General features: G+C 35.3%; 1 protein-coding gene across 1 annotated transcript in view; it reads left to right on the plus strand.

Moving 5' to 3' along the window:
* The window catches only part of LOC136040785 (uncharacterized), a 57491-nt gene that overhangs the window by 26687 nt on the left and 6174 nt on the right, over positions 1-24630 (plus strand). Inside the window, exons 4-9 of the mRNA XM_065725113.1 lie at positions 9366-9457; positions 13780-13941; positions 17501-17703; positions 20063-20280; positions 21863-22022; positions 24309-24444. Coding sequence (XP_065581185.1) covers positions 9366-9457; positions 13780-13941; positions 17501-17703; positions 20063-20280; positions 21863-22022; positions 24309-24444 — 971 coding nt within the window. The remainder of the gene's footprint in view (positions 1-9365; positions 9458-13779; positions 13942-17500; positions 17704-20062; positions 20281-21862; positions 22023-24308; positions 24445-24630) is intronic.

Here is a 24630-nt window from a genome sequence, read left to right on the forward strand (position 1 = left end):
TCGAAAGTACTTTTATTAAATTGTTGGTACTCAGCCTGCAACTCAAACACGCAGAATTTATCAGCTGACTGAGATTGTTGCACTAAAGTGCCTTTGTTAATTTTTATATTCAGTCAGCAACTAAATAACACTTTGAAATTACCAGCTAGTTAAGGTTGTTGTACTCAAAAGTTCTTTCATCAAATTTTTGGTACTCAGCCAGCAACTAGAACACTTGGAATTTACCATCTAGTTTAGTTTATTGTGCGCAAAAGTGCTTTCATTAAATTTTAGGTACTCAGCCAGCAACTAAGACACTCGGAATTTATCAGCTAGCTGAATATGTCGTACTTAAATTGCTTTAATTAAATTTCCGTTACTCAGTCAACAACTAAAACACTCGGAATTTACCAACTATTTGAGTTGGGTGTACTCTAAAGTTCTTTTATCAAACTTTTTGTTCCCAGTCGGGAACTAAATCACTCAGAATTTATCAACTAGCTGAATTTGTTGTACTCAAAAGTGCTTTTATTAAATTTTGCGGGCTCTGTCTGCAAATAAAATACGCGGAATTTATCAACTAGCTGAGTTTGTTGTACTCAAGCTTTTTTTAACTTTTTTGTACTAGGCCAGCATGTAAAACACGGAATTTATCAACTAGCTGAGTTCGTTTTACTCAACAGTGCTTTTATTACTTTTTGTGGCACTTGGTATTAACCAAGTGACATATAGCAATCGCCAATTCTGTCTGTCGGTCTCTCGGTCCCGGTTTTGCTACTTTAGGCACTTCCAGGTAAGCTAGGACGATGAAATTTGGCAGGCGTATCAGGGGCATGACCAGCTTAAATTAGAAATAGTCGTTTTCCCAATTTGACCATCTGGGGGGAGTGGGGGGCCGGTTAATTCGTAAAAAATAGAAAAAATGAAGTATTTTTAACTTATGATTGGGTGATGGGATCTTAATGAAATTTGATGTTTGGAATGATTTTGTGTCTCAAAGCTCTTATTTTAAATCCCGACCGGATCTGATTACATTGGGGGGAGTTTGAAGGGGGGCCTAAAATCTTGGAAAACACTTAGAGTGGAGGGGTCGGGATGAAACTTGATGGGAAAAATAAGCACAAGTCCCAGATACATGATTGACATAATCGGAATGGATCCGCTCTCTTTGGGGTAGTTTGGGGGGGGGGGGTAATTCTAAAAAATTAGGAAAAATGAGGTATTTTTAACTTACGAACGGGTGATCGGATCTCAATGAAATTTGATGTTTAGAAGGTATAGTGTCTTAGAGCTCTTATTTTAAAGCTTGACCGGATCTGGTGACATTGGGGGGGGAGTCGGGAGGGGGAAACCTAAAACTTGGAAAACACTTAGAGTGGACGGATCGGGATGAAACATGGTGGGAAAAATAAACACAAGTCCTAGATACATGATTGGCATTAACGGAACGGATCCGCTCTATTTCGGGTAGTTGGGGGGGGTTATTTCTGAAAAATTAGAAAAAATGAGGTATTTTTAAATTACGAACGAGTGATCGGATCTCAATGAAATTTGATATTTAGAAGGATATCGTGGCTCAGAGCTCTTATTTTAAACCCGACCGGATCTGGTGACATTGGGGGGGGGGGGTTGGGAGGGGGAAACCTAAAACTTGGAAAACACTTAGAGTGGAGGGATCGCGATGAATCTTGGTGGGAAAAATAAGCACAGGTCCTGGATACATGATTGACATAAACGGAACGGATCCGCTCTTTTTGGGGTAGTTGGGGGAGGGGTTAATTCTGAATAATTAGAAAAAATGAGGTATTTTTAACTTACGAACGGGTGATCGGATCCCAATGGAATTTGAAATTTAGAAGGATATCGTGTCTCAAAGCAATTATTTTAAATCATGACCGGATCTGGTGACATGGGGGGAAGTTTGGGGTGGGGGAACCTAAAATCATGGAAAACGCTTAGATTGGAGGGATAGGGATGAAACTTGGTGGGGAAAATAATCAGAAGTCTTACATACGTGATTTACATAATCGGAACGGATCCGCTCTATTGGGGGGGGGGGGGTTAATTCTGAAAAATAAGAAAAAATGACGTATTTTTAACTTACGAAGGAGTGATCGGATCTTCATGAAACTTCAAATTTAGAAGGACCTCGTAACTCAGATCTCTTATTTTAAATCTCAACCGGATCAAGCGTAATTGGGGGGGGGGCAGTTGGGGGGACCGGAAATCTTAGAAAATACTTAAAGCGGTGAGATCAGGATGAAACTGGATGGGAAGAATAGAAGCCTGTCTAAGATACGTGACTGACATAACCGGACCGGATCTGCTCTCTTTCGTGGAATTGGGGGGGGGGGGGTAATTTTGAAAATTGAGGTATTTGTAACTTACGAAAGGGTGACCAGATCTTAGTGAAATTTGATATTTAGAAGGATCTTGTGCTTTAAAGTTCTAATTTCAATTCCGACCAGATCCTGTGACATTGAGGGGGAGTTGGAGGGGAAGCCGGAATTTTTGGAAAACATGAAAATTGGGGTATTTTTATCTTACGAATAGATGATCGGATCTTAATGAAATTTGATTTATAGAAGGAATTCATGTCTCAGAGCTCTTATTTTAAATCCCGACCAGATCTTTTGACATGGGGGGAGTTGGAGGGGGAAATCTTGGAAAAACGCTTGGAGTGGAGGAATCGGGATGAAGCTTGGTGGATAGAATAAACAAATTTCCTTGATACGTGATTGACAGAATCGTACTGGATTCGCTCTCTTTGGGGGAGTTTGGCCGAGGGGTTCATTGATTTGGCGAGTTTGGTGCTTCTGGGCGTGCTAGGACGATGAAAATTGGTAGGCGTGTCAGGGAGCTGCACAATTTGACTTGATTAAAGTCGTTTCCACAGATTCGACCATCTGGGGGGCTAAAGGGAGAGGAAAAATTAGAAAAAATTAGGTATTTATAACTTACGAGTGGGTGATCGGATCTTAATGAATTTTGATATTTAGAAGGACATCGTGACTCAGAGCTCTTATTTTAAATCCTGACCGGCATTAAGCCTCTTATTTTCCTTTTTAAATCATTCTATTGATTCATAGAATTTTGTTAGAGCTCATACCATATGATCTCTTGGCTCTTAGCTCTTCTCGCCTCGTCACAAGTGCCATATGAGCTCTTAGCTCTTGTTTTCATTTAGTCAGCAACTAAGTCACTTGGAAATTACCATCTAGTTGAGTGTGTTGTAGTCAATGCTGCTTTCACTAATTTTCTTGGTATTCAGTCAGCAACTAAAACACACGGAATTTGTCAATTGACTGAGTTTGTTGCACTCAAGAGTTCTTTTTAAATTTTTATACCCAGTCGGTATCTAAAACACTCGGAATTTATCAACTAGTTGAACTTGTTTTACTCAAAATTGCTTCCGTTTAATTTTGTGTACTTTACCCACAAGTAGAACATACAGAATTTATTAACTAGCTGAGTCTGTTGTTCTTGAAAGTGCTTTTATTAAATTTTTGGTTCTCAGCCTGCAACTAAAACACACGTAATTTATCAACTGCCTCAGTTTGTTGAACTAAAGTGCCTTTATTAAATTTTCTATATTCAGTCTGCAACTAAAACACTTACAAACTACCAACTAGTTGAGTTTGTTGTACTCAAAAGTTCTTTCTTTAAATTTTTGGTACTCAGCCAGCAACTAGAACTACTGGAATTTACTATCTAGTTCAGTATTTTGTATTCAAATGTGTTTTCAACAAGTTTCTGGGTACTCAGCCAGCAACTAAGAAACTCGGATTTCATCAACTAGCTGATTTTGCCGTACTTAAAAGTACCTTCATTAAATTCTTGTTACTCTGTCAGCAACTAAAGCACTCGGAATTTACCAATTAGTTAAGTTTGTTGTGCTCAAAAGTGCCTTTATAAAGTTTTTTATGCCCAGTCTGTAACTAAAACACTCGGAATTTGCCAACTAGTTGAATTTGTTGTGCTCAAAAGTGCTTTTATTAAAATTTTTGTACTCGAAAGTCCTTTTATTAAATTTTTGATACTCAGGTTTCAACTAAGACAGACGGAATTGATCAAATGCCTGAGTTTTTCGTACTATTGTGCCTTTATTATTATTTTTACATTCAGTCAGCAACTAAAACACTTGTAAACTACCAACTAGTTGAGTTTGTTATACTCAAAAGTTCTTTCATAAAATTGTTGATACTCAGTCTGCAACTAGAATACTTGGAATTTACGACCTAGTTCAGTATTTTGTTTTCAAAAGTGCTTTCATTAAACTTTTGTTACTTAAGTCAGCAACTAAAACACTCGGAATTTACCAACTAGTTGAATTTATTGTACTCAAAAGTGCTTTTATTGATTTTTATGGTACTCAGCCAGCAACTAAAACACTCGTAATGTATCAACTAGCGGAGTTCGGTGTACTCAAAAGTGCTTTAATAAATTTTTCATGAAAAATCCTGTTCATACATGCCTAACCATTTAAAAAAGCATGTTTCAATTTTTTATTCCTTAATCCAGCTCTAATGAAAATCAAAGACCAAATTAATATGGTAAAAAATATTTATTGCCAATGTAAAAGCATTCTTTATATTCTTTTAAGCGCCATCAGTAATAAGATTCGGCATGAATTGAAAAATTAGACGTCTTTCAGAATGATGATGAATTATTGTGTGCCAAATTTCTTTTATACGAATCTTCTCTGCCATTTCTCAAGAAATATGCAGTATTCCTTTAGGGAGACATTGTTTTTGTTTATCTTTTATTTTTTTCATTGTGATTTTTAGCCTTCATGGGTGGTAAGGGCGTCATTTCTGCCGCTAGTTTCTTAAATGAGATATTTAAAACTGAGTTTTTCTCTCCACTTTAGTTGAATTCATTTCATGCAATATTTTTCTCCTCATCTCTTCCCGATTCACCTCATCTACTCCAATGTCGCATGTTCTAAATTGATTGCATTAGACTCATAAGAATTGGTAAAATCATGATAATGGCCTTTACAATCGCAGTGAAGATATTTCTATTTCAATATTTTCTTCCATCATAGCTTAATTTGAAAAAAGCTGTGTGATTGCTTCTGGTAACAGGCCTAAAAATGTGGAATGGTTGACCTTAAAGATGTTTGTTGCTTTACATCAATATTTCACATCCATAAAACGGGGTCCTATCTTATACCATGCTTTTTGCTGTGTCGGATGCACATATCTCGAATCAGGTATGTTGGTATCCACTGTGGGAAGAACTTAACCTCATCTTCAGGACAGTGATAAGTTCATTCAAATTTTGGGTATTTAAACTCTTCTAAATTCAAAAGTTGAATTCTGCGATAGCGGTTTTGGATTAAAAGTTATCTGTAGCTACATTGCCCTTTACATACGCGCTTCATCTCTGAAACCGTTGTATATTTCTCTGACTTCTTCCTGGACAATCCTCAGTTCTTTACTATTCTTATTATAAGGTGTAATCGGTCATAAAACCATAGTCAATTCAAATATCGTAATTTAGTACTCCACGAACTTTTATCATAGTCAAACATATTATAGTTCACTTTCAAGTAAATAACAGTCGATTTCTTCATGTTCATTAATCAATAGTGAAAAGAGAAATCACCAATGGAATAGCACAAACACACCACAAAATCGAACACAAAAAATATAAACTAAAAAAAAATTACAATATATAATAAATGATATGTAAAATATAATAAATAATGAATAATAAAAAAAAATATTGAAAATATAATAAATAATGAATAATAAAAGTAGACAGAAGGAGAAAGAAAGACTGTTTTCCCACTTTAGTAATTAATGTAGATAAGTACTTGAACGAAGTCTTAACCCTTCTTATCCATATAACTACATAGTTCAAACAGCATAGCCATATTCAATCAACCGTAAAGAATAGTCCATGGACTGGCAGTCGTGTTGTAAGTAAGTATAAGTCATCATATATCGAATATTTAACACTATAAATCAAGCAAATAATTCAAAGGTGACCACCCAACAAAAGGTCTCATCATGAGAATAAACACTTGCCTACAGGGTATCGGCGCTCTAAATTATCTACCCAGGTAAAGTGGCGCGCCTACCATAAGCTCCCTGTGGCCCCTGTATCGCCCCCGAAATATATACATATTAAAAAACAAATGCAAAACAACTAAATAGCTTCTGAACTAACTCGTCCTGCCTTGGTTTTGGCCCTCGTGAATTTGTGTTAAACTGAATGACCCTACATATTCACCTTGTATATTTAGATTGAACATTTGTTAAATTTTCACAACTTTATCAAATCTTCTCTATCCATGCAAATGTAACCTAAATAAAATTCAAGGAGGTTGATACGGATTAAAACGCTAAAAAAATACAACTTATTTAAAATTCGCCGGAAATCCACTATCAAAGATAAGGGACCCGGCAATCCCATTAACAAGGAAATCACATTAACCAAAAATTTCGCTAAGTATTGCTTGATAATTCTTTTGTATTATAATGAAAACTAAATTATTTAATTGCCAAGTTAATTTATTTACAGAGAAACCTCTTAAAATTAATTTGTGGCTTAAAATTTTACATATATTTTAAAATCAATATAACTAATACAAAACCTTGCATATCTAAGTAATTGTGAGTGAAATTCTGAGTATGTGATGTTTGAGTGTATATAACTTTCAGGGAACAGGAAATTAATCAATTCAAAATCAAAATGGCTGGGAACTGGGGAGAGGGTGGTGTGTCTATAGATGAACGTATAAGACGCTTTGAAACATATCCTTTTGTTCAAGGAGTTGATGTGAGAAATATTCCAGTGAAACCTCCTGCTTTAATTGGAGGGTATTGTATTTTTTGAGCGATACATGGGATCAAGAAGCTTTACTCAAAACTATATTAATGGGGCCTTGGGGGAATGGGGGTCCTGGAGGGGGCTCGGATGCCCTGGAGGGGGACATGAGTTCTTGATGGGAATGTGGGTACCCAAATTTATGCACAAGATCTAGCAATGGAAAACCGATGTGTTCAGTACCATTGCATTAAAAATATGATACCTGGTAGGTTATAGTCATTACAGTTTTTGGAGATAGTTACAAGTTTCATTAACCATCAAAAGAATATATACGTCCAGTAAGCATCTCAAATCACCATAGTATGCATATTCGCGGAGTGATGCCAAAAAGTGCCCTAGGAAACAAAAAACTAATCGCATTTACCACATATTCAACTTCAAATTGAGAAATCGATAGCATAATTAACTTGATTCGATATTGTGACGCTTAACATCAATTGGCTGGCGCCCCAGAAACGCTACATTGATTGCGTAGAATGTATTTCCAAGAACATAATACCATCAATGACTTTTTAGCTCAATCAAGTAACGTGTCGTTCTTTTACCTTAGGAAATAACGTGTCTAATGTTCAATTCCTACACTAGACAAAATTTTCATGAAATCAATTGAATTGAGAAATATATGTCTGAAAAACCTTACATAGTGGGAGTTGTGGCCGCTTGTATTCATGCCATTATTTCAAAGAGAAAAATAGGTGGCACGTATTTCTAAGAATTTTTCTTATCGCCCGGAAGTTGTGATTACGCAAAATGTGCGCTTTTAGCCATTGAAGAGTTTTGTCGAGAATATATGCATATATTTTTCCCTGAAAAATTTTAAATCTCCTAGAAGTTTTAGCTGGATACGAGGGACTAGCAACTCCAATAGCACATCAGGCTATGTGTGTCATGAACGTAATGGGGTACGTGTGTCGTTGAAGTAATGGGATATGTATGTCGTTAAAACAGTGGAATTTGTATCTGCTCGGAGTGATGAGATATGTGTGTCGTTAAAGTAGTGGGATTTGGGCCTGCTCGGACGGATTTAGGGAATATGAAGGATTTAAAAAGAATGTTCTGGTACCGGGGATCGAAGGGATATGTGTGACGTCGAACCCATCTATAGGATACTAGTAGCAAGTAAGTCCAACCACTGAGAAATCTGAGTCGGAATTTTTTCCAGTTTTTTTTTTTTGAGTCAAGAATACAGAAAAAAAGTTGTTGGACGTATCTTCTATGAACAAAGTAAAAACTCAGTCAACGTTCACTTTTTCAGTAGAACCGTAAAAATCGTTTACTTTGACCCAGAAAAGGAACCATAACTTTTATATTTTGGCCGAAGTTATCCAATTAGCTTTGAAATAAAGGTTAAAAAAATGAATTTATATAGAAAAAAAATCACTTTCTAATTTTTCTTCAAGTTTCTCTTTTATCCATGGTTAGAAAAAATTTCTCAGGAAAGCATCAAACTTGATTTCTTGTTGATGGGTTTTTCCGAGGTTTATCATTATAAATATAAATCTAGAATTCGTAGACAAATAATTTTTCAGTTCTCCTCAAATTTCATTTGTTTTATTTTTTTTTTTACCTTTTCCTTTTTCCTCCAATCTAGCAATAGGTATTTCACATTTTACCAAACTAGCCAATTTTCTTTTGTCTATTGCCGCGCCAAATTACTTCACATCTCTAGTCATTTTCTTTAATCTTCAACATCCGTAATAGAAAACGATTAAAGAACTTAATGGACGATGGAAAGTCATAACGGAATAGGAAAAAAGGAGAGGATGATAAAAGAAATAATGTTGAAAAGATATTTCTCTAAATTGGAACAGCGTGAAAAGATAGCTGGCTACTATAACCTCCAAATCCCCCTACTCCTCAGGCTACATGCGACAGGATTTTAAAGTGCCACAATACCTAAATAAGCAATAAAATAACGAATTTTTTTTTGTCAAACGGGAACTGGGTTTATAGTTTTTAGATTTTTTTTCTTTAGCTCATTTCATATTTCTCTCGCAACAGTAAATCTGATGAAACTAAAGAGTAAATTAAGTATCCGTGTTGCAGGGAAAACATGGGGGAATCCAGTTTTACAAATTCCCTCCACATTCCCGTGGAAAAGAAGAAAAGTATGGCCTATAATGCACTCTCCCTGTGTTTTCGATCACATCCCAAGAAGATCCCCCTTAAGGGTTAGACCTGTATGAACAGGTCTGAAACCATAGGTGCATGCTCGACGGAACAGCAGGCGCACTTCTTCTAAGGTAAAAGGAATGCACCATTTCTCATTGCTGTCAGGAAGCGAAGATGCGTGATATTTTAAATGGTGCGCTCTATGCCTAAAAACTCAATATATTTTTTTCTTATATTGTTTTCAAAAAGAGTGTTTGTAAAAATTATACCGATACTTTAAGCGGATATTATGTGGGAGGGGTGATTTTTTTATGGGAATTGAAATGAACGATGACGATGTGTTCTAGTATCTGGCGTAGAGCTTAAGATCGTGTCTTGACTTGTTTTCGTATTTCTCAGCCCAATGTTTAATGACGTATCATTTTTCATTTTAGTGTTTCTCAAGCCCGAAAGTTGTCAATAAGTAGCCGTCAAGACAGTAATAGTAGTCAAAAAGATGTCACGCCAGAAACAGAATCCAACCTAGGTCTGTTACACTTTTTTTAATGTTCCAAAGCTGTTGTAACTTAGTATATAACGTCTCTTAATCTATAACTAAAAACACAAAACCTTTGCAAACAAAAAAGATGTCCTTTTAGGCCCAGAAAAGCCCTGAATTTTTAGCATATGTTTATGCTAAAAATATGTTTTAATATATGTTTGTAAAAAAAAAGTAAGCTCAATTTTCAGTAAAGCTAGTTTTGTAGATTTATGTTGCACAAACTGCGAAGCAATAATTTTTATTCGTTCTAAGTTTTCAACTTCGTTCGTTCTTTCTGTCGGGAAAACTTCGTTTTTAAAAAATTAGTTTTGTTCGTTTTTACTTTTTTCAGGTATAAAAACAAACCTTATAAAAAGGTCCTTGTCAACAGTCGACATGAGTTTTTGTTGAAATAAGGTATTGAATATAGGTTTTACTTCCTAGCTGTCTTAAACTCTCTCGCGAAATTGTACTCCTTCATTGTTCATACTGGATGCCTTGGGGCTACCAGCTATTTGATATGGTATCCTATAGGCTACCACTCTTTGATCACTAACGCCACACCACTGCCGCTGGCGGTTCCTTTAGACTATGGTAACGTGATCGAAATATTAAAAGGGCCTAGCTCTGGGCCAAGGGTGCCACAACCTCTGTCACCACTAATGTCTCTTTGGAGGGTGAACGGACCCTCCTGTCGATATGTTAATGACGATATTTCTCGCAAGCTCTTTTCCTACCCTTCCTACCGGATTCTAATCGGATTTCATAATGACATTTCGAAAAGGTAACGTTTCATCCTACTGTTGAAATGGTTAAAGTTTTCTGCCAGCTGTATTTTCTCCAGTAATAAATTCCACACCCATGGTCCCGAAAAACGTGCAAACAAGGGTGTTGGTTGAGTACGATTGCATGCGTTTGGAAAATGAATTGGCTTGAGATTGCCCTCCAATCTCTTTACTCTTAAAAAGGGCATCAGAATTTTTAATTTTGAATCGAATTTGCTCCTTTAAAATTTTCAATGATATTTTTAGTTATTATACATTGGTGCTGCCTATGATATTGCTTATATGCCCTTTTGAAAACCTGCATGCATACAGTTTTTTCGGTTAATGGGAACTCCTCCTAAACTTACCCTGAAAGTTTCTTCTTAATACCCTTAGCGTCATTGACTACAGTAACTGTAGTGGTAGTATTAAAAGTATGCACATAGTGCCTTCTGCCTAGTCCAAATTCCCCCACAACTTACCCTTAAAGGTCTAACTTAATAACATAAGTTGTTCTTCAGATATTGCTTTGTCACCTTTTTGAAAGTCCACATGCTCGTAGTGTGTTTTGATTTTGTTCAACATCCACCTGAATATTCCTTAAAAGCTTCACCTTAATACTCTTAGATTGCAGAGAAGCAATAGTTGTAGCAGCATTATTCACAGTAAGCATATAGCTCCTTTGGTCTCTTCAATATCCCCTTCAACGCACGCTGAAAGTTTCAGCTTAATACCATCAACCGTTCCTGAAGCATTTCTGATGCGTCCACTTGACAACCTCTGTGGGCATAGTATGTTTCGCATTAGTTCTATTTAGTTTCTATATATCCCAAAATTTTCACCGTAATATCCTTAGCTTTAATTGCAGTATAAGTAGTATTAGCAGTAGAATAAAGTGTAGTAGCCTAAGTTTTAGTGGCAGAAGTAGTAATAATAATAACAGTAGTAGTATTATGAGTAAAAGCAGTAGCATTTGGATGAGAATATTTTCTTTTTGTTAGTTCAACATCCCTCACAACAAGCCCTGTTAGTTTCAACTTTGACATCAAGCTTTTCTAAGATATTGCTGTTACACCCTTTTGATAACCTTCATATAGACGGCGTGGTGTGATTCGGTTCACCCCCTCCCCCTCAAAATTCCTTAAAAATTTCACCTTCATACCCTTAGGCATAGTTGTAATAGTTGTCAAAGTGTAGTATTAATATTACTAGTAATAGTATTAACATGTTGCCTTGTGATCAGTAGAACATCCCTCTCATCAAGTCCTAGAAGTTTCAACTTTATACAATTAGCCGTTGCTATGACATTGCTGATACGTCCTTTTGATAACTTGTATGTTATTAAGTTTTACTCTGGGTGCTCTTAGCCTTACCAGTAGTATCAGTAGAAGTAGTAGTAGTAGTAGTAGTAGTAAATGCTACAGTAACATTAGTATTTGCAGTAGTGTGAACATATTGCTTTTGGCGAGATGATCTTCCCCTCTAAGCATTCTCTGATAGTTCCAACTTAATGCATAAATCCACTATTGAGATACGCTATTTTGGCAATGTGCATACACATATAGCATCTTTTGATTTAGCTCGAATTTCCCCTTGATAATGTAAACAGAGTAGGATGGTGGTATTAGTGGTGATAGTTGTAATATTGGTCGTATGCAAATATTGCCTTTTTGATCATATCCCTTATCATTTCCTGAATTTTGCAAACTAATATACTCAATTATTCCTGTGTGACAATCCTTATACGCATAACGTGTTTTGATTTAGTTCAAAGCACCCCTCAAAATTCTCAGCAAGACTCACCTGAATGCCCTTCGTCTTTTTGGAAAGTTAAATTAAAATATACATCCCTTTGTCAATAGCATATACTATGTGTAAACAATGAACGAATTGCCTAGCTTACAGTCCTTGTCCTGAGGACTTTGGGGAGGTTGAAATCCCCAAACACATGATTACTGGTTCTTTCAATAAGGCTGAACAAAGTAGATCTCTTAGATAATTTTGAAGACCACACTGTCTTTCTGTGACGATAAATAAAAGCTGAAATAGGGAAAAAATCTTTTTAATAGAAAGTGATAAATTTGTGAATCCCCTCCGGAGATATCCCCTCCGGAGATATCCCCTCCGGAGTTTATACGACCAACCTTTCCGTAAAATCCTTATATACCCTCGGGGTTTAACTTACAACCCTTGCGCTGAGGGCTGTGGGGGTTGTTATTCCCAAATATATAAATTCCAGACCTTTCAACTACGCTGAACAAAATGGTTATCTAAAAATTTTGGTTTGATGTGTTTTGGGAATTGATGAGTTTTTGTTGGGGGAGGGGGGCTTGTTGCCCTCCAATCACTTCTGATCCCTTCCCTAAAAAAGGTCGTTTCAATTTCCAATCGAATCCGCATTTTCTGAAGTTTCTACTACAACAAATGGCCATCTCAAAATTTCTATCGTATGCATTTCGGGGAAATACGATGTGTGTGGGGGCGGGTTATCCGCCCTCCGATCAATTTGAATCTTAAAAAGGATATTAGAAAATCTGATTACCAACCCAATAAAAGTTTACACGACCACCCTTTCTATAAAAATTATACAACCCTTGCCCTGAAGACTGTGGAGGGGCTGCCATCCTTAAAGACATAGTTTCTGGACCTTTAACTACACTGAACAGAATAGCAATCTCAAAACTTTGGATATGTTTGTGGAATGGTGGGCCTGGGAGGGGGATTAGTTGCTCTCCAATCACTTTGGACTATTAAAAGGGGCACTAGCCCCTTCAATTTCTAATCAATTGAACCTGTTTCGAGGTTTCTACAACAACAAATGGCAATCTCAAAATTTTTATCAAATGCATTTCGGGAAAATAAGAGGTGTGGGGGGGCATCCACCCTCCAATCACTCTGAATCTTAAAAGAGGCACTAGAACTGCTGATCACCAATCCAATAAGCCCCATCCAAAGTTTATACGATCACCCTTTCTATATAAAGCTTAGCTGCCTCCAGGGTATAACTTACAAACTTCGTCCTAAGGACTGTTGGTGGGGAGGAGGGGTTGTCATTCTCAAGTACATAATTTCTGGACCTTTCAACTACATTGAACAAAACGGCTATCTCAAAATTTTTGATTTGATGTGTTTTGGGGAATGGTGGGTGTGGGAGGGGGGGTAGTTGCCTTCCAATCACTTTCAGCTATTAAAAAGGGTACTAGCCGTTATAATTTCCAACTGAATGAGCCCTTTTTGAAGTTTTTACCACTAGTCCTTCGCTTTGAAGTGCCCTGGTCTAAGACCAAAAAGAAATAATGAATAAATAATACATTGTGCTCACATCACTTTCTACTTGGGCAGCGCTATTGCGCTGCCTATGATACTTGTACCTAAAATGTTTTAGATAGTAAAAAAAAATATTGTCTGTAAAGAGAGCCGTTCAGGAGAGGGGCAACTGCACGCGTGCCGTTGCCCACTTCGATCAAATCTTTCACTTGTTATTAGGTACTTTGTATTGCAGTCTAATTTGTTTTTCCTGTAAAATTTGGAGTTAGTGGTGCATAAACTTTTTTGACGTTGCAGATATAAATGGCATAAAGCGAGCACGTCATTCTAGTGGCGAAGAACGAACCCCAGAAGCAGCTCTTGATTTTAGGAACAGTTCCTTAGGATCTAAGAACAAGAAATTAAAGCGACCGTATCTGAAGAAGCGGAGTACTGGGAATCCTCCATGGAGAAAAGAACGTAAGATGGTTAATGACAGTAATTATAAAATTGCGCTGTTGGCTACTTTTTTTTACAACGCAACAATTAAGACGGTTTCCTTAAATGATTTAAAACAATGAAGTTTTTTAAAACTTGTTTTGTGCTCTTTGGGGGGGGGGGCTATCTTTTTCTTGGCGCAGAAGTGGGAATAAGAATAGATAACAGTAATTCAATGTGACTAAGATGTTTAAAAAATCTATGAACAGTTTATTGTTAAACAGCTCTAAATTGCACTAGTTCGTCAGCACAATAAAAAACCCAGGACTATCAATTGCAAGGTGGTACTAATCGAGGAGGCGGTGGAGTGCTTCTAAGGTTTATAAACATACCTAAATAGACTGGAAAATACAAAACTTCTCAGTACTCCTAGCAGTTACTTAATCATCACGACTGATGCACAATCGAGCACACTTCATTTATTCCAGCTTGTTTTAAATTCTTCTTTGGACACCTCGACTAGTTATCGAAGATTTGGAGTCATTTCTGTTGTCACATTTTGTCAGAAGATGACGTTCAGTTCTGATTGTCCAAAAATTATTTATTAACTTTTTTTTTCCTTCTTAAGTAGTACAATGAAAATTCTTTTCAGAAAAAACAAAAGCCTTGATTAAAAGAAACACTTATTAGTTATCAATTTTAAATAAGCATTGAAATATTTCTACCACGCTTACATACAAGACTGGGTCAGTAATATTTTTTTTTTATACCTTATAATATTGAACTGAGCTGCTTCTAGGTAATGATTGTACAATACATTATCAAGTTTCTGACTCGGCAGAAAGCAGAACAATGTGAAAGTTTGCGAAGGCTAATGACTCGCCCTGGGAATTTAAGATTCTCAAGGTCTTAATGTTGACCTTGTGCAATATGTTTTGTGAAGACTAAGAAGAGGTCTGAAATAAGTGTCATGGAAGAGCATTACGTAGCTGAACAATCAGACTGCTCGTGGGTTTTTAGATGGTGACTGACACTTGATAGTGTCTGAAATCTGCTCTTCGATTATATTTTGTTCTACAACCGCTCAGTGCTTTGTTAAAAATGTACTAGGCTTCTCTTGAAGTGTCTTGTTACTGCAGGAATGAAGTACGCACATTTTTTGTGGCGCTTGGCACGGTTTCCACTAAAGACCAACTCATTTAATCGTTTCATTAACTACAATGATGTTTAGGTTTAACATTAAACATCTGAGTCATATTAAGCCAAGATAAGAGGTTCTTTCAACTCCCTGAAATGTCTCCCGTGATAGTTATGACTTGCCAACTGACTACTTGGGTGGTCTTGGAGCATGAATGTGGCATACTTTTAAGAGTTTTCACGTGAAGTTGGACGTTTTTTTGTCTCAAAAGACGTGACCAATATACACAAGAAGTCATTCTTTTCTAAGCCAGCCAACGATTTGAGGTCAATAGGGTAATGGTGGGATTTAGATTCATTTCGCTATTCATGCTACCTACTGCCTCTTAAGATGACGGAATTTAAAAGCCTCGGACCCAATGGGGAATATATATATGTGTAAAGTGGGAAATTATGGAATCACTGCTATTGCAGATTGAATAAAGAAAGACACACCCAAATCAGAAGACTTTTTGACGGTTGCTGTCTCAATTGGGTATGATAGATGATTCAATTAACATGCGTCTTTGATGCTGGCTTGTTCTATGTCTGAATGTTTACTCAACCTTGGGTACTCTCGTATAAGCCTAAACAGAATTTTTACTCCTTATGTTCGCTATTCATGTCAAGAAAATCCTCGCATTCAATGAAAATGTTGAGCATTTTAACAATGTTGAATATAAATCTGCTGATAAAATCAGCATTTTTTCTGCTTTGTCTTGAAATTTATGTTTCACTCGAAATGTTTCAAAATGTTTCACTCGAAAATGGGCCAGAAAAAGGGCTCAAAATGAACAGAAACTGCTACAAGTATGACTGAGGCAACAAAAAAAAATATCAATATCGCCTCAAAATGGATAAAGAATAGGGTTTTCCCGATCAGCTTGAGACTTGTTGACTGGGTCAAGGGGGCCTAGTATGTTGAATTTTTGACAGGGGTATGAACATGTTGACTGGGTGAAGAGGAACTCATCAAGGACAACAAATTTTGTGTTAAAAATTTAGTCGGATTGAATTTTTCGTTTTTTTTTTTTTTTGTTGCTTTTTTTGTGATCAGCTAGAAACTCACAGAGGATTTTGGCAATGTCAATTGAACGTAAAGGAAGGTGCAAAATTTGGTAAAAAAAAATGGTTACGTTGATCTGTTACGTCCGAAATCTCATTAAAAAAAGTTGCTCCCTGTGAAACATGCCATTTTGTGATTGCAATCGAAGGACAAAATACTTGTATCTTTTTATTTATTAGTTACTTATTTATCTATTTACAGGGCCAACATTTTAGTGTTGCTTAGACTTTTTCTTAGAGAATGGTCAAAACTTGTTAAAAGCAGAAAAATGTTCCTGTTTCCACATACTTTCGCAGCCTTTTCAAGGTATTTTTCAATCCAAAGAAAAGGATAAGCAAAATTTCTAAATATAATTCAGTATATGACAGAAAATTAACATCTACAATCTTGCATAAGCAGCATAAACCGGACGACAAAACCAAGCTTATGTAAGCAGTTAGCAGATATTTAGGTAGGATTAGGAAGAATGCAAAATATTTCGATTGGCTGGGCTTGCTAAAAAAACTATTGAATTATGTTGAATATATAAAAAAAAACTATGTGAAACATGATGTCTATCTCAAGGTGTACTGACCAAAAGGCCTTTTCCCTACCTAATTGATCGTTATGACAAAAGCTCACCACCCTAGCTTCATTTCTAGAATTAAATTATGCTAAAAAAAAAAAACAAACGAAACTTAATTTAACCCAAAAATTCTATGTTAAAATAAAAATTTTAAAATACTCTTTAAAATTACCCATTTTTTAATGTTTTAAAACTGAAACAAAACTTCTATTACTCTAAATATTGATAAAGTTTTAAATACTGAACGTGAAAGTGTGGGGCAATCTTACCTTAAATATTTTCCTTGGATTGTCATAAAGCATTTTCTTGCCGTTTCGCGATTTCAGTTTTAGTCTTATGCAATAAAAATTTTCCAGGTGGTAGAAAGTTTTTAAGTTTTATTTAATTTGGAAATTAATTTATTAAAATAAACTTTTGAAAGATAAATCTTGTAAGCCATTTTTGCCCTTTATGCTCACCAATTTTTATGAATGCTTGGTAATTACTGAAGAACCTTTATAGACCGTTAACGATTCAACTTTTTTCTGCATTTGATTTCTTTTGACCCAGGAACTTCGTGCACAAGTTTCAAGCCAATCAGAGAAAAAACTTCCCATTTTTGGGCGCACAAATTGATAAAAACCAATCTTTTGCGAGTTCTTTTCAGCATTAAGCTTGCTGTAGCCCCGGTTCTAGTAAGTTTCTATTCGATGAAAAGAAATAATTATGTTCATTATATCTGGCAGAAAACACGGTACAGAAGCAGTACGATATCTTACTTCTAAGGTCATACTAACAAAGTTTTATTATTTTAGAAGAAGATGAGGATAACACATCCGAATCTGGTCATGCGTTTGGCAAAGAATCGCCTAGTTCATCGAGTATGTATCTAGATAAGCCAGTTGGTGCCACAGATTCGCCCAACCAAGTTGGCTCCACAGGGAACGGTAGTAACAATCCTATAGATTTTTATAATATAAAGACAGAAGCTGGCATTGAGGAAAATACAACAAAATTTGTAAGTTTTCCTTCTTTTATTGTTAATAGGTTAGTTTTGGGGTAGTGTGAACTGAAAATTATTTTCTTATGTTCATAATATACTATGTCTTTTAGCTTGTTGAAACTCAAAACAAGTGTTTTGACAGGTCCAGGCAATTTAAACGGGTAGTCTGTCCAAAAGTCCAACAAATCCAGCCATTTCAAACAACTAGTTTCTGCGTGTTCTACCTGACACGTCACCTATTCTAATTTTGTTTCTGTTCGTACCTACCGAGATAACTAATCCTGCCTGTTGATTTGGTAATTTATTATGAAGCTTATAATAATCCCTTTAGCACGGGAGTACTTTTATAGTAACTCCATGTTACCGTAAGTTCTTGACAAAAAGTGTTCTGGTAATTGCCGTAGGTTGCCTCTAAATCTTTCAGAGAAGCCATGTTCGATAATATGCTCCTAATCCTGATTTTGTTCATATATTAGTGCTCTCTTAAATGTCAGGAAGGTCGGTACCCCTCTCAGCCCGTGCTGTATAGGTCCAACCTTTATTCTTTATATAACAATGCCTCAAGAGTGATAATCACCCTAGAAAAAGTAACCCTTTTGAAATGTTCTCGAGAAGGGGGGGGGGGGGGTAACATCAAACATGAATTTTACGGCTATTAAGATCTCTGCTGTAGCAGAATTTTATTGTTAATATATGTGTTGTTTTTTTTTGGTTAGTTTGTGTGTGTCTCCCTAAACTTTTTTTTACATTTAAGCGTATTTTGTATTTTCAACGGGATTTTCCAACTTGTATTTTCAGCGGATCTAGGTAACAATGGACTTAATTTGTTATGATTATATATATATATATATATATATATATATATATATATATATATATATATATATATATAATATTGTATGTTTATATATAATATATAATTAATTTGTTAGATATATATATTTGTATGACATTTGTATAATTTAATTGTTATTTTTTTTATGATAAATCAGTAGATTCGTCACACATATCTGGGTACAGTTGATCATCCACTCCAATTACCTGCTGTCACAAGAGTATTTATTTTCTAAATCTGTTCAAGGGTTGGGAAATTTTGTGTCTAGGGAACCGTTGATAGTCATCAAAGTGCGTGGGAATCATTAGGCCAAAGCCTAAATTTGGATTTTTGTGCCTTTTCATATAATTTAAAACAGATAGACTTTCTGATTGAAAAAGTACAATGCAGAAGAACAAAAATGAGGGGGGAGTGAGAAATATTCTTTTTGAGGTATGGCTTACTCACTTTGGAACACTCACTAGAATTTGGAACTGGTGAGGCTACTTCGTACATATATACAAGAGGTTACGGTCTGGATTTCTTTCCTCACTTGAAATAGGAGCCCTCTTCTCACCAACAATAGTAGAACCAAACGAGGCGCTTAGGAATCAATCGATCTTTGAGTATTAAAATAGTAAGAGTAGTTTCATTCAATTTGCATGGGGTCCACCAATGAACTTACTCAGTGAGATGAGAGTGTTTTCAGAAATAGTCACTAGGTGGGAAGCTGCATGACCTTTTCTTTGCTGATGCATGTCATGGCTTTGCTCTTAGGCCAGTTTGATTGGCTGCTGCTTGAGTGTTCCATCAGGTTCACCTTTGTGGCTTATCGCTGAGTAAATCTGTTGGGTATACTGTTATAGCCTTAGTATGATAAAGGCAACCTTTCTTTGAAAAAAAAAAATAATGATAATAAAAATATGGTATTTGAAACAGTAACTGGCAGCGATGGTGAGTTCAACTGATATGGCGTGGACCATTAAATGGGGTAAAATCATTGACATTACTGATAGTGTGTTGTCAAATGATTAATAGAAAAGAGTAAACCAATGACTTTACTAAAATTCCGTGTAGCTCAAAAAGACACAAAAAAGCCATGTTGACTTTGCGAGTTAAGATATAAAGTATCTGTCAATATCCGTTGAAAGATAAGAATTTTCTAAAGATGTGGATATGGGTGATATCCTCTGTCAAATAAAAACTTTCTGATAGTTGTTAAGACCAAAATATCTGGGGGAAGGGGGCACTCCAATATTTCTTGTAATTTTTGTAAGTCTATGTCTAATTTTGGGATATAGTATTTTGTTTCTATTGTTAAGAAAGCTGATCTTTTTTTCTTTACAAATTATTTTTGTAAGTATTTTTATAGTTGATTATTTTCCTTGGCTTCTCTCCGGAAAGTTTGTTTCGAGTTAACCTCTCGAACCATATTTGTCCATTTTTCAGTTCAGGTTGAATGATTTTTTTCAGTAAAGTTGCCGTGCTGAGTAAACTTTTTTTTTCAGGAAAAGTTTTTAGTAAACCCGCCATTAAGTATTGCTTTTATTTTTCTTTTAGGGTGATATCGAAGAGCACAGTAATGAAGCAAAGCCAATTGAAATAACTGAGGCCAGAGCAAGGCGGAAAATCCATGACCTCTTTGATGTTAATAAACGATATTCAAAACAGGACTTGGAATCTGCGTTGGACTCAATTCGTCAGGGGATAATGACTATTAGTACTGCGTGCACTACCTTTGGTATTCCTGCTGCAACTTTATGGCAAAGAGCACACAAGTAAGTTAGTTGTGTTTTAATGAAATTGATTTGCTAATATATAATATTTTGTCTCTTTTTTGCCAGAAAAGGGGATATAAACAGATTAGTCGTCAAAATAAAATAATCCTACAAAATACTCTGTTCACTATGGTCAGTAGTTGGGCCCTTTGGTCCGACCATACACAAATGCATATATATATATATATATATATATATATATATATATATATATATATATATATATATATATATATATATATATATATATATATATATATATATATATATATATATATATATATATATATATATATATATATATATATATATATATATATGAATAATATTTTTAGTTATAAGTAAATGTCAAATTGATTTACAGTAAAATTTGAAAATAATAGGAGTAGCTAATTTGCTTTATATTCTATCAGCAACTTTCGCTTAGTAAATGTAATCGAACTTTTGTATGTTGATAGCTAAAAATTAAACCTGAAATTATTTATGCCGCGTTGGATCGATTTCTATAATGTTTCTAGGAGGATTAAACACGAAGGGGATGAACTCCCCAATGGAAAAGTTACAAATAGTTGTATAAAGCTGTACTTTTTTGTATTTAATTTATCCTATCTCCCCCTCCTCCTTGATGAGTTTTTGATTCTATTTACACCTCCTCAAGGATTGCGCATGTGTGCACTTTTGCTAGAAAAATTTGGTCATATTGACTTGTTGCGATGATGATATGAGTCCACTATTTATTTAGGTTGGCTATTCCTCGATAAAGCTTTTCAACAAGAATCAATCTGTGATTTATGCTCAACAAAACAAAAATTGTAGAAAGTTTTCTCTTTTTAATGATTTTGCATTGCTCTGCGAAAAGCCCATTGCTTTCTCCTGTTTTGAATAAAATAAATGAAATACTTCCATGCGTAGCCTAGATTTTTTTTTTTTTTTTTTTATTTTCACTTGGAAATATAAATGAACGAATTAGAATGTGGAAAGTATAAAAGCTATGTTTAGACAATTATACGGATTGGTTTTGCGCGTAAAACTATGTAAAAGCTGTTATTTTAAGAGATTGACAGCTTTGTAAATGTCTATTTTTAATCAGTTTCTCTTGTCTATTATAAGGAACTTAGATTCAAAATAATGATAAAATTTGCCTTTAACCATCCATAGTCATTTGGTTGATGATTACTTTAATTGTGTAATAGATCAATCCATTAGGTTAGATTATATACCTGGCCACATATCACTTTAGTTCTATATATAACAATATATAAAAAAAGAAACGGTTTACCCACATCTGAAATAATAAGTCTGAATAACAAATTGTTCTAGCTACCAGGAAGATTAAAGTTGGGAGATTAACTAGGAGAATTTCTTTAAATGTCGTTACTATCTGAAGGACTCAGTTCTGAGACTTGGTTCAGTTGAGTTCAGATTGATTTAGTTGTGACCGTTTAATTGAGTTTGAGCAGTTCCGAAACAAACCTTTTTGTGGTAGTCTATTCTCAAAATCTGATTAATAATAGTAAACACATAGAGCCTACTACATTTTGGGGAATTTATAACTTTGACATGTTTTCATTTTGTAATTTAGAATGGGTATAATATCAAGTCAAACGAGCACGAATCGTCTTTGGAACGAGGAAGATATGCAACAGGCACTGGATGCTTTACGGACTGGCAGAATATCGGCCAATCGCGCATCTAAAGAATATGGAGTGCCCAGCAGTACCCTTTACAAAATGGCTAAGAAGGTAATTAACATTTATATCCTACTTAACTCTTACAGAAGGCATTCAAACGTTGTAAGCATTAATAGGTGAGGTCCAAAGTTAAGAAACATTGGGGCCTGTTTTTTTGTTGTGGGGGGGGGGGAGAATATAAAGAATATGGAGTGCCCAGCAGTACCCTTTACAAAATGGCTAAGAAGGTAATTACCATTTCTATCCTATTTAACTCTTACAGAAGGCATTAAAACGTTGTAAGCATTAATAGGTGAGGTCCAAAGTTAAAAAACACTGGGACCTTTTTTTTGTTGTGGGGGGGGGGGGGAGAATATAAAGAATATGGAGTGTCCAGCAGTACCCTTTACAAAATGGCTAAGAAGGTAATTACCATTTCTATCCTATTTAACTCTTACAGAAGGCATTAAAACGTTGTAAGCATTAATAGGTGAGGTCCAAAGTTAAGAAACACTGGGACCTTTTTTTTGTTATGGGGGGGGGAGAATATAAAGAATATGGAGTGCCCAGCAGTACCCTTTACAAAATGGCTAAGAAGGTAATTAACATTTATACTTAACTCTAACTCTTACAGATACTTCATTTATATTCATACTTAACTCTTACAGAAGACATGAAAACATTGTAAGCATTAATAGGTGAGGTCCAAAGTTAAGAAACTCTGGGACCTTTTTTTTGTTGTGGGGGGGGGGGAAGAATATAAAGAATATGGAGAATATGCACTCCATATTCTTTATTTTCTTTATTTAATAAAAAGTTATTTCTCTTGATAGGATAACCATCATTTTTATTCATTTCAAACCACGGCATTATGATGTAATAATGTTGGGAAATCAGCTTGAATTATGAAAAAATTTACGTTTATCCACATCTTATAACTTAAGTACTATTTAGGAAATTCCAAAGAATATCCTACATGTCTGTTTCTTAAGAACGAAGCATCAGTGAGAAATAAATTTCTCAGTCAATTCCTCAGACAAGTGATAATGAATCCCATTTTTCATTGTGCTCAAAAAACTTTTCCGAAAAAAGCTTTAAAGTTTACAAAAAAAAGAAAAAAAAGCGGATGTCTTGCAATATAGGTTATAAATATAGTTGTTGCATGTTGGATGCAGCCAAATATGAAATTATTTATGTAACTTGTTACGTCAAGGCTGAGAAAACTAAAAACGTTTCTTTCTTTTATAAAAATTTTCCTTATGACATCTTGTATTTTAAATGATATTGATTTAAGCACATAATTGCACTTGGGTCAATACGGAAGATTTGTCATTTTAGGTAAAGACATAGTCTCCGCATATGGAATTCAACAAAATGCAATTCTCAATACAAATAATTATTTAAAGGACGTCAAAACCGTTTGAATATTTTATTTTTATCTAAAATTTCCAAGCTAAAACGCTCGCCTTGATTTTTTATGTTTTGTTTGTCTATTTTTTTTTTATATATATTTTTTTAAAGTTATTTCAATGCGAGTGGCAATCTGCCAGATTATACAATCCAGATGCAAATTGTACGAAGAGCTAAGCTACATAATAGGAACCATGCTCGATTGTGAAAACAGTGGCATTTTTTTTTTACCAGGTTTTTCTGAACTCGCTGACTCTGTCCCCATTCATTCAAAATTTGAAATGCTCATTTCGACCCCTTCCTCTCATCCGATTGGCTCAAAATTTGTTTACAGCACTGCTTTACCTAACATTTTAATATTCTGATATATTTGAATCTCAAAAATTATTATTTAAGAATTAACGACGCTTCTTGACTACTAAGGTCCCTGCGTCGGCCCTGCAGTGCATTCCTGCAGCGTGATTCGATCTCTGGGTCCCGTATTACCAAGCTAAGGTCAGATCCACTGCGCCACCACAGGACTTTGAATCTCAAAAATACTTAATTATCCTACGATTTAAAGATTTGCGGAAATTGTAGCCCAAGCGTACCTTCCCCACTGCGGATGCGGGCGTTTCTAATAGACAACACTTAGGTATTTATTGGACAAGCATTCTTACCTTGAAGCTATTTTCATGTAGCAGCAGCAATGATAGAGGAAACCGCGGTTTCATCATAAAAACCGATGAAAATTTGTTTTTTATCGAGCCACTGGATGTATCTGAGAAATTCAATAACAAAAATTTTGATATACATGCTTGAATTTATTGTTACCTTATGTCCGTGCTTTCGATTATTTTTCATTCCTAGCTCTGCTCATTCACAGCCTCAACACTCCATTCTCTGTATTTCTTTTTCTGAGATTTGAATTTTTGCATTCATGTTTTTAATTGTGATTTTTTTTTCTAGGAAGGGATAAAATTGGCTATGCCCTTTGGATCTGGTCCTGTATCATATAGTCAAGAAAATCTGAATTTCGCTCTAGATGCTATTCGAAATGGGCTTTCAGTACAAAAAGCATCAAATCAATTTGGGATACCGCCAGGTTAGAGATTTGTGACATTTATTGTACTAAAATTATTCTCCAGTTTTTATCTTAGAACACCTTATTGCTGACTTCGGTTAACTGTAAGATAAGCGAGTTATTTTTGGGTGTTTAAGGCAGAAGAACGATGTAAAAGTGCTGTTATGAAGAAATTAAGTCATTTACGCGAAAAAGCAGGATAAATGA

Source organism: Artemia franciscana, chromosome 21 (genome assembly GCF_032884065.1).
Source record: "Artemia franciscana chromosome 21, ASM3288406v1, whole genome shotgun sequence".
NCBI lineage: Eukaryota > Metazoa > Arthropoda > Branchiopoda > Anostraca > Artemiidae > Artemia > Artemia franciscana.